Source organism: Scomber japonicus, chromosome 1 (assembly GCF_027409825.1).
Source record: "Scomber japonicus isolate fScoJap1 chromosome 1, fScoJap1.pri, whole genome shotgun sequence".
Taxonomy (NCBI): domain Eukaryota; kingdom Metazoa; phylum Chordata; class Actinopteri; order Scombriformes; family Scombridae; genus Scomber; species Scomber japonicus.
This window is the reverse complement of record NC_070578.1, coordinates 37,006,112-37,020,411: the sequence shown is the minus strand read 5'-3', so window position 1 is coordinate 37,020,411 and position 14,300 is coordinate 37,006,112. Positions and strand designations below refer to the sequence as shown.

Here is a 14,300-nt window from a genome sequence, read left to right as displayed (position 1 = left end):
GCACTTCAGTCAGAGCAGACTCTACCAGCTCAGAAAAATAATAAACAGGGGAAATAAAAAAAACTAACGAAACACAAAAAATATATATATTTAAAAATATAGAAATATCTATATTGCCCACTGGTGTTGTCAGCTACGTTCAGCAATATATATTGAATAATATTTTAAATAACATACAAATCTGAGCAGAAATAGCATCCATAACATTTTATTTATTCATTTTTTCTCAATAAACTTTATTTTCATTTCCATAATATACAAAAAACTCTCTTCTTTTTAACATCCATAACATTTCGGAGGTGAACCGGGGCCATCTGACGTGATGAGGTCACCACTACTACGCCGTCGAGGTTCGTGCGTGATTACGTCGTATCCGGCGTAACGCGTCATATCTTCCAACACAACCTCCGTTTCCTGGCCGGCCCGGGCAGCAGCCTCAGGCCCCGCTGCACGCTGTACAGTTACCCGCATATCATCTCCATCCTCCGGCCCAGAGACAACCAAGCAGCTCCCCCCTCTGCCCAGTCTGTGTGGAGCTGCAGCCGACATGAGTCCATGAAAAGACCCTCCCTGGAAGAGCTGCTGGTGAGTGTTACTGACACTTTATAATGTTTATTTTGGTGTTTGTGTTTAATTTAGAGGAGAAAAAAATCACTGCAAACTGTCTCTGATGTTTGTTCTGGTGTCTTTATGTTCATCACTGCAAATTATTAGATGTTTGTTCTTTTATGTTCATCACTGGAGACTGTTAGATGTTTGTTCTGGTGTCTTTATGTTCATCACTACAAACTGTGTGTTAGATATTTGTTCTGGTGTCTTTATTACGGTGGTCAGGAGGTTCAAACCAAGATTACAACATGTGAAACACTTTTACAAAGCTTGAGACACATTTACATTTTTGGAAAACATTTTTAAATATCATAAAACAAAATGACATCACCGTAACAAATGGGAGTCTTTAGGGAGTGAAAATAAAGATGTTTTAAGGTGTGACGCTGTGGTTAATGTCTAGTTTACTTGATTAGAACTATGTAAAGATCATGGTTTGGGTTAAAATGAAGGAAGGGAGGAAGGTAAGGGAGGAAGGAAGGAAGGAAGGAAAGAAGGACAGAGGGAAGGAAGGAAGGAGAGAAGGAAATGAGGAGGGAGGAAGGGAAGACGGGAGAACAGAAGGAAGGGTGGAAAGGAGGAAGGAAGGGAGGAAGGAAGGAAAGAAGGACAGAGGAAAGGAAGGAGGGAAGGAAAGAAGGAGGGAGGAAGGAAGAAAGGAAAAGTGGAAGGAAGCTGTGGTTAATCTGTCTAGTTTACTTGATTAGAACTATGTAAAGATCATGGTTTGGGTTAAAGTCATCAATGGAGATATGCAACCTTTGTTGTCATGGCAACAGTGAACACCACAATTAATTGACATGAGCAAGATTAAGTTGATTAGAGTTTCTAAATGTCGGTTTGGATTATTTTTCGATTAATTGCCCAGCCCTACGTTCATCACTGCAAACTGTGTCCAGATGTTTGTTCTGGTGTCTTTATGTTCATCACTGCCTCTTTTTTTTTTTTTACTCATCATGGACAGTCCAGCTTTCCTGTTGTCTGTCTCTCTGATGTCTGTCTCTGTGTGTCTCTCTGTGTGTGTCCTCCACTATCACAGACAGTCTGACACTAACTCTTGACACGCTGCCCAGCTGCTGTCCGTCATTTTCTCAGCCAGCTCTAATCGCATTAAAAGCAAGCAAATCAGTGATGCCAACCCCCATTTTTCCTTTCTCTTTTCACACTCACACACTCACCGCTAGCACCAGCAGAGAGAAAAGCAGTATATATATTAACCTCTTCCCACGTTGGATCCATTAAAATGTCTGAATCACTCCCAAAAGTTTAATGTGGCAGTGTTAGAAATACTCCAGAGCAGCTGGTTTTTGAAGTAAGGGGGTGTAAATCAGAAAAGTTTATTCATGATATTGTAATGATTCGATGTTTGCCAAAGTTTGATTGTCGATTCGATCTGATTCAGGAGTTTCTATTTATATCAAATCACACAAAAAAACTGAAATATCATTTGATGTTGGTATTTCTAAAGCTCAACCAGACATTTAAATGATTCCTGTTCACTATAACGTGCCACATTTTGATATATTGAGCTTTAAAATCACTGTTTTATTATCTGCCTTTATCCAATTAGTCATTATATCCACATTACTGATGATAACTTATTAAAAATCTCATTGTGTAAATATTTTGTGAAAGCACCAATAGTCATCTCTACAATATTGTCACAATATTGATATTGAGGTATTTGGTTAAAAATATCGTGATTAGGGCTGTCAAACAATTATTATTTTTTAATCGAGATTAATCGCAGAATTTCCATAGTTAATCGCGTTTTGAATTGCATGTTTAAAATCCTGTTATTTTACATTTCAAGGCAGTTTTAAGCCCATAATGTAAAGCATTTCTTACCAGAGTGTCTTAACTGGGAATCAATCACGGCTCTGCTGCGACTCCCACACTCCAAAATGGTCCTTTGGTGGAGCTGAGGCTGGCTTGGCTGCACCTGGGTGTTTAGCGTGGAGGCGCTAACTCAAACTCGGATTGTGTTCATGTTGTTGTACTATCGAAAATCCTCAATAAACACAATGTAAAAAAAACAAAAATCATGGTCTCTGGTGTCCCTCTTGGAGTTGTTTACGTTCATCTTTCTTCTCTGTTCTCAGCGTTGGGGTCGGAGCTAGCTGCAGTCTGAGGCGTGGTGATGGTGTTGGACTCAGGAGAAGTCTTCATGGATCAGGTTGAGGGTAAGAGCGTCGGGAGCAGCAGGGAACCGGGCAACCGAGTCCCCAAAACCACTGCCACCAATCCCAGACCGCCGGCCAGAAGGAGCAATGTCGCCAAGAAGGAGAAAGAGAAAGAGAAAGTGTCCCACAACGGACTTCCTGCCCAGACCAACAGCAGCGGCCAGCTAGTAGAGAGGAGGTCATCGTCATTAAAAGGCGGCGCCACACCCAGACCGCCCCTCCGCCGCCCTCTCAGCCTGGAGATGACCCCCCAGCGCCTGCGGGGGTCTCAGGAGCAGATGGCGGACAGGCGGATCGTGCAGCCTCCGTGGCGCAGCGGTTCGGCGGCCCCTTCGCCTCCGGCTCGCAGCCTTACCAGCCCCAGCCTGGGAGCGGGCGGCTGGATGCGCCGCAGCGAGAGCACCTGCTCCGTCAACTACTCCCTGGGGCTCCGAGCCGGCAGGGGCCAAATGAGACCGGCCACGTCCCTGCCGCACATCGCTAAGGGGACGGGGAGCACGACGATGCCCGGATCCGCCAGGCCCTGTCTGCTGGTCGCACTGCGGCCTCTGAACTTGGAGCAGGAGAAGCAGGCGTTCTTCCAGTCGGACTACAAGTACGAGCCGCAGTTTGAGTACGCTCAGCCTGAGCCGAGGAGCGTGCTGGAGAAGTACAGAGAGGGATCGGGACTCTTCCTCGAACAGGTACGTCAAGATCAAAGACCGATGGTGATGATGATGATGTTGGTGATGACGACAGTGATGATGGTGATGGTGGTGACTATCCCCTTTACTAAGGAGGCCCAGGGCCGTCACAGTGATGATGATGATCATGATGGTGATGACGACGGTGATGATGGTGGTGATGGTGATGATGGTGATGACGACGGTGATGATGGTGATGGTGGTGATGATGATCATGATGCTGATGATGCTGGTTGTGATGATGACGATGGTGTGGTGGTGGTGATGTGATGATGGTGATGTTTCTGTAGTCCTGTAGGCGGTCGGGATGATGGTGATGATGATGATGATGATGATGATGGTGATGATGGCGATGTTTCTGTCGTCCTGCAGGCGGTCGGGATGATGATGGTGAAGATGGTAATGATTGTAATAATGGTGATGATTGAGATGATGATGATGATGACAGTGATGATGGTGAGGATGGTGATGGTGGTGATGATGGTGATGATCATGATGCTGATGATGCTGGTTGTGATGATGGTGATGATTGAGATGATGGTGGTGGTGGTGGTGATGTGATGATGATGATGATGATGGTGATGATGGCGATGATGATGATGATGGTGATAATGATGGTGGTGGTGATGTGATGATGATGGCGATGATGGTGATGTTTCTGTCGTCCTGCAGGCGGTCGGGATGATGATGATGATGATAGTGATGATGGTAATGATGGTGATGATTGAGATGATGATAGTGGTGGTGGTGGTGATGGTGGTGATGATGGTGGTGATGATGATGATGATGGTGATGATGGTGATGGTGGTGTTTCTGTCATGCTGCAGGCGGTCGGGATGATGATGATGATGTAATGATGGTGATGATTGAGATGATGGTGATGATGGTGTGATGATGGTGATGGTGGTGATGATGGTGATGATTGAGATGATGATGGTGATGGTGATGATGGTGATAGTGGTGGCGATGGTGATGATGGTGGTGGTGGTGGTGGTGGTGATGATGGGATGATGTAATGATGGTGATGATTGAGATGATGATGGTGATGATGATGATAGTGATGGTGGTGATGATGATAGTGATGGTGGTGATGATGATGGTGGTGATGTTTCTGTCGTCCTGCAGGCGGTCGGGATGATGATGATGGTGATGATGGTAATGATGGTAATAATGGTGATGATTGAGATGATGATGATGACGGTGGTGATGGTGATGAGGATGGTGATGGTGGTGATGATCATGATGCTGATGATGCTGGTTGTGATGATTGAGATGATGATGATGGTGGTGGTGATGATGATGATGATGATGGTGATGATGGCGATGATAATGGTGGTGATGTTTCTGTTGTCCTGCAGGCAGTCGGGATGATGATGATGATGATAGTGATGATGGTAATGATGGTGATGATTGAGATGATGATGGTGATGATGATGGTGATGGTGGTGTTTCTGTCATGCTGCAGGCGGTCGGGATGATGATGATGTGATGGTGATGATGGTGGTGGTGGTGATGATGATGGGATGATGTAATGATGGTGATGATTGAGATGATGATGGTGGTGATGATGGTGTGATGATGGTGGTGGTGATGATGATGATGATGATAGTGATGATGGTGATGATTGAGATGATGATGGTGATGGTGGTGTTTCTGTCATGCTGCAGTCGGTCGGGATGATGATGATGTGATGGTGATGATTGAGATGATGATGGTGATGGTGATGATGATGATGGTGGTGGTGGTGATGGGATGATGTAATGATGGTGATGATTGAGATGATGATGGTGATGATGATGATAGTGATGGTGGTGATGATGGTGGTGATGATGATGGTGATGTTTCTGTCGTCCTGCAGGCGGTCGGGATGATGATGATGGTGATGATTGAGATGGTGATGATGGTGATGATGGCGGTGTTTCTGTCATGCTGCAGGCGGTCGGGATGATGATAATGATGGTGATGATGATGATGTTTCTGTCCTCTTGCAGGCGGTCGGGATCATGGAGTGCGTCCTGAAGAAGTTTGCCTCCTATGAGAACTTCGAGGATGTGACGGGCGGCAACGTGCTCCCTAAAAGTCAAGTCTGGGCTGCCGTGCGTAAATACCTGCAGAAGGAAGGCTGCGTGGGAGAGGTGAGCTCAGACTGGAGCTGAATAATCATCCAGACTTTAATCTGTGTGTAAAAAGAGAAGAGTGGGAGGGAGGAAGCTTTTGGTTTTTATTTATAGTTTTTCATCATATACCAAAAAACCCCTCACCACATCCTAGTAAGGGAGAAAAATGAAAATAACAAAATAAAAATAGATTTTTTTACTTCATTGTGAGACAGGAGATTAATCTCGAGAGATCGATTAATCTGCGATTAATCGAGAGAGAGATTAATCTCGAGAGAGAGATTAATCTGAGATTAATCGAGAGAGAGATTAATCTCGAGAGAGAGATTAATCTGCGATTAATCGAGAGAGAGATTAATCTCGAGAGAGAGATTAATCTGCGATTAATCGAGAGAGAGATTAATCTCGAGAGAGAGATTAATCTGCGATTAATCGAGAGAGAGATTAATCTCGAGAGAGAGATTAATCTGCGATTAATCGAGAGAGAGATTAATCTGCGATTAATCGAGAGAGAGATTAATCTCGAGAGAGAGATTAATCTGCGATTAATCTCGAGAGAGATTAATCTCGAGAGAGATTTTTCTGCGATTAATCTCGATTAAAAAAATTAATCGTTTGACTGCACTAGTTTTAACCCTTTAGATTTAAACTAAACCACATGGAGACACAAGAAACCCTCATTAACCCAGTTTGTTTTTACACCGACATAAACAACGACCGAGCCTGAAGAACTAAACCTGTTTAACTGTCTGCTTCAGGTCTTAGTTTAAAAACACATTTAGGGAGTTACGAGCCTTTACTACTACAGACTTCATCACCTCCCAGTAAATAAACAAATCATCAGGAATCAGGTCTTCAAACAGAATCAGGTTCTTCTGAACGAGGAGCGGGCTCTCGTAGTGTTTGCAGGTCTGTTAGTTTTAGTTAATGCGCCAGCAGGATGTTGACTCTGCCGTCACATGACACGACGCTCCAGTAGAAAGCAAACAAGGGTCTCCTCCCCCTAACAACAAAGACACGGGAGTGGTCTATTGTGTGTGTGTGTCTGTCTCTCTGTGTGTGTGTCTCTCTCTCTCTCTTTCTCTGTGTGTGTGTGTGTCTCTCTCTCTCTTTCTCTCTGTGTGTGTGTGTCTCTCTTTCTCTCTCTCTGTGTGTGTCTCTCTCTCTGTGTGTGTGTGTCTCTCTCTCTCTGTGTGTGTGTGTGTCTCTCTCTCTCTTTCTCTCTCTCTGTGTGTGTCTCTCTCTCTGTGTGTGTGTGTCTCTCTCTCTGTGTGTGTGTGTCTCTCTCTCTCTGTGTGTGTGTCTCTCTCTCTCTCTCTGTGTGTCTCTCTCTGTGTGTGTGTGTGTGTGTGTGTGTCTGTGTGTCTCTCTCTCTCTGTGTGTGTGTGTCTCTCTCTCTCTGTGTGTGTGCCTCTCTCTCTCTCTGTGTGTCTCTCTCTGTGTGTGTGTGTGTGTGTCTCTCTCTGTGTGTGTGTGTGTGTGTGTGTGTGTGTGTGTCTTTGTGACTATGTGTGTGAGACTAACCCCTCTCTGCAGGTCTCTGAAAAGGCCAAAACAAAAAACATTCCTGTTCTGCAGTGTTGAGAATCAGCACATTTATTACTGGAGCTCAAAGAATTCATCCATTTGTCCAAAAATTATTATTTTCTTATCAAGCTTTTTAAATTGGACTGAGATTTTAAGGTGAGCTCAAGAGAAACTTTGCTCCTTCAGCTGAAGAAGACGAGTTCAAAACCTAAAACATATGGAGATACAAGAAATATAAATATAAGAAATTGCAGCCATTATGGTTATTTAACTTTTTACATCAGAAATACAGATTTTTAGACATATAGTCGTTTGTACATAGAAGCAGCTGTATGAACATGTAATTACATATATACACACTTTACATCAATGTACCCAAGTATACATATAAAAATAATAATAAATAAATATATCAACCCAAAAAACCCCCAGAAACACACACACACACACACACACACACACACACACACACACACTCAGAACAAGAGTGCTCCTCCTATTTTAACAAATGGTAATCTATATAATCTAGAGTTAAATACTTCCAATATACTTAAATTACAACAAGTACTAAAATAGGAAAATCATTTTTTTCCTATTTGGGAACTGCGTTAATCCCAGAAGTTATTCAGTCTGGTATGGTTACACCACTTAGACATTTTTACCATAATCCTCTAATATATTCTCTCAAAATGGATTAAAAGCAGAAATTTTGATCCACAAATAAAGGATGTGTGAAAGTTATTCATACGTTTATAAAACACACCTCCGAGTCCTCTGTACTCTCAGCTATCGGACATATTGACACACAAACCTGAGACGGCTATAAAACCATTAATGAGAACAGTAGCAGCGGTTATTTGATCCGTTTGTTTGCGCTGTAATTATAGCTTTAGTGCAAATAATACAAACACAATGGACTCATAGGAAGATGAAGGAAGTGTCTGTTTAAACTGACACTGATGAATATGATGATGATCTCCTTTATGTTTGCTCTGGTGTTTCATGTCATGTGTTACAGCTTCTCCGCCTGTGCTCAGATTCATTCCAGCAGTCTAGAGAAAGGAAGCGTAACTTGATCTGTGTCTGTGTGTGTCTGTGTGTGTGTCTGTGTGTGTCCGTGTGTGTGTGTGTCCAGGTCGTGGTGCGCCTGTCTGACGAGCTGCTGTCTCAGGCCGTCATGGTGGTGGAGAGCTGTCGTCCCACTCTGACCATCAACCTGGCCGGAGCTCGACAGCACTGGCTGGAGGGGATGCTGAGACATGAAATAGGTGGGAGCAGATATTCATATAGTTACGGTAATAAGTATAAGTCCACAATTTGTAAGTATGTCTTAAAGCGATAGTTCGGCGTAATTTCGACCTAGCGTCATATGCACCATGAGGTCTATGTAAACCCCACCTCAACCATTTATTTTCATTTGGTCGGAAAATAGTGGAGTACAGGCGCTAACGGGACCACCTGTGTATCTGGTACATGACCCCACTAATAATGTCTGGATTGTTATCAAACTTCTACAGTAGTACAAATAGGGTCTTTACTCATAAATCGATGCATTGGAAAGTTTATAAGTACACCAGGAGTTTATTAAAATAACACTTACCTGGTGGCTTTTACTCTACTGCTACTGCTAAAGCTGTAAACATTGTTGAAATATCGTGTGATCACTGAAATACTGCAAGGTCTCGCAAAGCACATCTAGAGATCTGTGCGTGATCGCGCCATATTTCAACAATGTTGAAATAGCAGCTTTAGCAGTAGCAGCAGAGTAAAAGCCACCAGGTAAGTGTTATTTTAATAAACTCCTGGTGTACTTACAAACTTTCCAATGCATCGATTTATGAGTAAAGAGTCTATTAGTACTACTGTAGAAGTTTGATAACAATCCAGGCATTATTAGTGGGGTCATTTACCAGATACACTGGTGGTCCCGTTAGCGCCTGTACTAAGCCATTCGGCTGATGGCTCTAACTCCTAATTTCCGACCAAATGAAAATAAACTGCTGAGGCGCTGATTAGATAGACCTAATTAAATCTTGCTGTAATGATTCCTCCTGTTCATACTGACCATTAGAAGATCCTTCATAATAAACTTACAATGGACGTGATGGAGGACTAAATCCACAGTCCTCCTCCTGTGTGAAAAAAAAAGTATTTAAAAGTTGATGTGAAGCTAATATGAAGCTTCAGTGTCCAAATGAGTCAAATCTTCATCTTCTATGTTTCAGCGTTACAGTGTTTTTAGTAGCAAAGTCTTTTTGTTACTATACTTCCACCACAGCTCAACAGGAAACACTAAGAGGGAATCTGATGCTAAAAAGAATGTAAATGTGGCTGATTTCACAATACCAGACAATCCAAAATCCTCCCCCACCTGAGATTGTCTGAGGATTTCTAAACGCGGTGTAGTTAAATGACTGCAAACAAACCTAATTCCACACAGTGATTAGCGCATTTAAAAGTAGACGTGAAGCTTATATTGAGCTTCAGCAGTCTGAGTTAGTCATATCAAGTGATATCTGACACATTTACAGTCTTTTCAGCATCAGATTCCCTCTTAGTGTTTCCTGTTGAGCTGTGGTGGAAGTATAGTAACCAAAGCTGCGTTCACACTTCAAGCCAAAATCCGATCTTTAGCCAATCTAGATTGGAACCGGATGTCTCTTATGAAGTCTGAACAGTCATAAATCACATGAGATCTGATTTTTGTAAACCAGATTGAAACTACCTTTGGGAGGTAGTTTCAAATCTCATGTGGACAGATGTGTCTGAGTCTGAACAACTCCAAACACTCATATTGGATTTGACTGTCCGTGACGTCTCTCTACGTCTCTACGCTACGTCACTCTATGCGAGACCAGACCCGCCTATTCCAGTTGTTGTTGCTAGGTGATATCACTGGAGGACTTATTCCAGTTGTTGTTGCTAGGTGATATCACTGGAGGACTTATTCCAGTTGTTGTTGCTAGGTGATATCACTGGAGGCAATGGAGGACGTCGAAAACATCAGTCCAGATTCAAACCAGATTCTTAATCTTTGGGGAGATGGCTCGGTTCAAGCGAAGCTCGAGGTTTTGTTGTTGCTGTCACTGTCGCAATTATATGACCTCACACAATACACACTAGATGACGCCTCCGCTCTGACGACGTTGCCATGGCAACCTGTCAGATTGGTCATTAATGTGGCCCAGTCTGAACAGAGCCAAATCCAAGTTGGACACTTGCTAAAAACAATGTGGACAGTCAGGCCTAAAAATCCGATTTGAGAAGGAATCCGATTTGAATCAGATTTGCCTGCAGTCTGAACGCAGCCTAAAAGACTTTGGTACTAAAAACACTGTAACGTTGAAACATAGAAGACTTGATTTGACTCATTTTGAACAGCTGAAGCTTCATATTTCCACATTTATTTTGCACAGAAGGACGACTGTGGGTTTAGTCCTCCATCGCTTCCATTATAAGTGCATTATGAAGAGATCTTCTAATGGTCATGGTATTCTGGTCATTGATGTTTTTGGAGCTGAATGGGAGCAAATCTCAGCAGTCAGGCCTGAACATCTGGAGTAAAGTCTGAATTCAGATGAGTGGAGGGTGTGAGAGCAGCAGATTAATGTCCAACAGTCACATAATGTGGGTCATTTAGCTTCAAGCCTTCATAAAAAAGAGAGAGAGAGAGAAACAGTTTGAAGGCAAATAAAAAATGAATGTATTGTAACAAAGAGCTTAAACTGCATAATGCACTGAGATGTGGCAACAGGTAGAGTAAATAGTGAAGGGTGTGTGTCTGTTTAAAGGAGGTGAGGTTTGAACGGCACGATGTCAAACAAACGAGGAAGGTAAAGTATTTATGGTGTGTGTGGATCGCAGCTTCTTGCTACATAAAAACAAATAAAACACTGTGAAGCTTGATTTTTTTCATTTTCCTCCCAGTGAGGTTTTGATTACTCTGCTGTCAAATGTGAGATTATTATCTGGGTCGGTTCAGTCATCTACAGGGGGGGAAAAACTGACCTGATGTCTATAAATACCCCCCAAAATATCAAAATATGCAGAATACAAGAACTTTCACAGCTTTTTAAAGTTTTTAACCCTTTACATACTGTTCAATTCTGATTCATAATTAGTCTTTATACCAATTCCCATTCATAAATTCCCCATCAGTCTTTAATAAATGTTTGATTAAAAGACATTCACAATCACTATTTTATGGTCTCTTATTTTTAGCTTGAAATTGAATGACTTCTCCTTAAACCAGGGGTGTCAAACATGCGGCCCGTGGGCCAGAACCGGCCTGCTGAGGGGTGCAATCCGGCCCACTTTCCTTCCTGGGTTCTTTTCCTTCCTTCCGTCTGTCCTTCCTACCTTTTTCCTTCTGTCCTTCCTCCCTCCTGGAAGGGAGGGAGGAAGGAAGGAAAGAGAGAAGGGGGGAAGGAAGGAAGAAGGAAGGAAAGGAGGGAGGAAGGAATGAAAGAGAGAAGGAGGGAAGGAAAGGAGGGAGGAAAGAGAGAAGGAAGGAAAGGAGGGAGGGAGGAAGGAAGAAGGAAAGAAAGAGGGAGGAAGGAAAGAGAAGGAAGGAAGAAGGAAGGAAAGGAGGGAGGAAAGAGAGAAGGAGGGAGGAAAGAGGGAAAGAAGAAGGAGGGAAGGAACAAGGAAAGAAGGAAGGAAGGGTTAAATATTACTCTATTAATTTCTTCAGGCACACATTATCTACGAGGAGTGAACAACAATCTGCAGCCGTGGGCCACCACAGAAGGCAGGAAGCAGTACGGCCTCAAACCGGCCAACCCCACCGAGGAGGGTCTGGCCAGCCTGCACAGCGTGTTGCTACGGAAACAGCCCTACCTGTGGCGTGCGGCTCTGCTGTACTACACGGTTTACCACGCCACCAGCATGAGCTTCAGCCAGCTCTTCAGTCACATCTCACGCTTCGTCCAGGACCCGGACGTCCGCTGGGAGTACTGTCTGCGAGCCAAGAGGGGACAGACGGACACCTCGCAGCCTGGTGAAATCTCACACACACACAAACACACACACATTCCCCATCACTTCAGAGGACATTATATTGACCTTAAACATACCTAAATCTAACCATTACCTCATATAATCTTAACTTTAAGCCAAGTATTCAGTCTAAAATTAATGATTTACGTTATGTGAACTTGCTTTTTGGCGAGTCCCCAAAACATCAGTAAAACAAGCACAAACACACACACACATTCATGTTCATGTTGTCACTTCAGAGGACATTACATTAATCTTCACCCTAAAATTAATGATTTATAATAAGGAGAGTTGCTTTTTGTCCCCTTAAAGGAGACGAGTCCCCAAAACATGAGTAAAACAAGCACACACACACACACACATTCATGTTTCCATCACTTCCGAGGACATGAATCTTGACCATAACCACCACATGTCTAACTCCAACCCTAACCTTAATATAAACTTAACTTTACACAAAGTCTTCACCCTAAAATTAATGATTTGTAATAAGGAGCGTTGCTTTTTGTCCCCATAAAGTAGACGAGTCCCCAAAACATTGACTTTCATTTATGTCCTGGAGATTCACTCTAACCAAACTCTAATTCTTACCCTAAATTTGATTGATTTACGTTATGTGGACTTGCTTTTTGGTGAGTCCCCACATGTCACTGTATTATCTATGTCCCCAAAACATGAGTAAAACAAGCACACACACACACACACACACACATTCATGTTTCCATCACTTCAGAGGACATTAACCTTAACCATAACCACTACATGTCTAACTCTAATCCCTAACCTTAATATAAATTTAACTTTACACAAAGCCTTCACCCTAAAATTAATGATTAATGACTCTAACTAAACTCTAATTCTAACTAAATTTGATTGATTTACGTTATGAGAACTCGTTATTTGGCGAGTCCCCACATGTCACTGTGTTATTAATGTTCCTGAAACATGAGTAACGCAAGTACACACCCACACACACACATTGTGAACAGTGATACAAAGGTAACACGGCTGTAGAGAAAGTATTAGATTCTCATTAGATGTGGTCTGGTCTCTTTCCAACTCCCTTGACTTTAATTTAACACCTCGGTCTCACGTCTAATTAAACTTCTGAGTCACTTTTCCGCAAAACTCACGACTGAGTGCTGTCAGATTAATATGAAGACCAACACTGTTATAACTTAAATTTCTCAATCAGCATCTTATTCTGCACAAAATCAGTTTAATAAAGTAAGAAACTGTGAATTTTATCAGCTCAGTATATAAAACAAACTTTTCCTTCACGTTAAAAATCTTACAAACTTACAAACACTGTAATAACCGGACCAGCACGTCGTGTCTTATCTTCATGCCTCCTGTATGCTGCGTGTTTCTGGTCCAGGTTGCTTCAGTAAAGATCAGGTCTACCTGGACGGGATTCTCCGGATTCTTCGGCATCGAAGGAACATCGACTTCAAGATGTTGACCTCCTTAGGAAAGGTCAGTGTCACTAATTTAAACCCTATTTTAACACATACAGATACGCAGCTCAGTAGGTAAACTTTATTTCTATAACGAGGTGTTTCACAGCTGCATATAAAATACAGTATTACTAAATTTTAGGAATGGTCAAACATGATAATGATAAAACCTCTTTACCTGCGCAGGTGTCTTTCGAAGACGTAGAGAGGCTTCGACATCTGGCTGTGCTCACCCGGACCAGAATCCCACACTTCATGCGAGACCAGGTGCGTTACCTGCAGCACCTGGATCACATCGTCGCCGTAAACGAACTGGACGATTCGTCGCTGCAAGAACTGCTACCTTGACCTCCTTTAACCAGAGGACGCCGGTACACGGACTGTATCATGTGGTGCCCCCCCCTCCCTTTCCCCTCTCCTCCTCTTCCCCCCTTCCTTGATATATCACTTAAAAATATCAGTATTATCAATGCTTTATTTGAGCGATTTTTTTTTTTTTTTTTTTTGTAAAACTTGAATGATAACGAACAAAAAGGGACGTACACACTAACACCTCTATCTACATTTTCACTCTTGTCCAGTGCATGTCTATGTGGCTTTTTCACAGAGCCAAGTACAGTTCAAGTGCTCCCCCTCCCCTCTTTTCCTCCTCCAAAAAAAACCCCTAACCTCCCCCTAAACCCCCCCCCCCCTTTACTCCCACTATGACGTTACCTCAATACTCTA

At 42.8% G+C, this 14,300-nt stretch overlaps 1 protein-coding gene across 1 annotated transcript; it reads left to right on the top strand.

Annotated features, from left to right (window-relative positions):
- Window positions 1-412: 412 nt before the first annotated feature.
- On the top strand, window positions 413-14,052 carry kiaa0895l. The gene is made up of 7 exons (XM_053314796.1): window positions 413-585; window positions 2,712-3,475; window positions 5,467-5,610; window positions 8,255-8,387; window positions 11,813-12,118; window positions 13,496-13,593; window positions 13,761-14,052. The coding sequence occupies exons 2-7, from the start codon at window positions 2,750-2,752 to the stop codon at window positions 13,920-13,922; spliced, it is 1,569 nt and encodes a 522-aa protein (XP_053170771.1). The 5' UTR covers window positions 413-585; window positions 2,712-2,749; the 3' UTR covers window positions 13,923-14,052.
- Window positions 14,053-14,300: the final 248 nt, after the last annotated feature.

What these genes read in the sequence shown, in the direction of transcription:
- kiaa0895l (XM_053314796.1), top strand. Translation starts at nt 2,750, where the DNA reads ATGGTGTTGGACTCAGGAGAAGTCTTCATGGATCAGGTTGAGGGTAAG. An exon ending in GATGCTGAGACATGAAATAG is followed by an intron (nt 8,388 to 11,812) that starts GTGGGAGCAGAT and finishes TAATTTCTTCAG; the next exon opens with GCACACATTATCTACGAGGA. An exon ending in TGTTGACCTCCTTAGGAAAG is followed by an intron (nt 13,594 to 13,760) that starts GTCAGTGTCACT and finishes TTACCTGCGCAG; the next exon opens with GTGTCTTTCGAAGACGTAGA.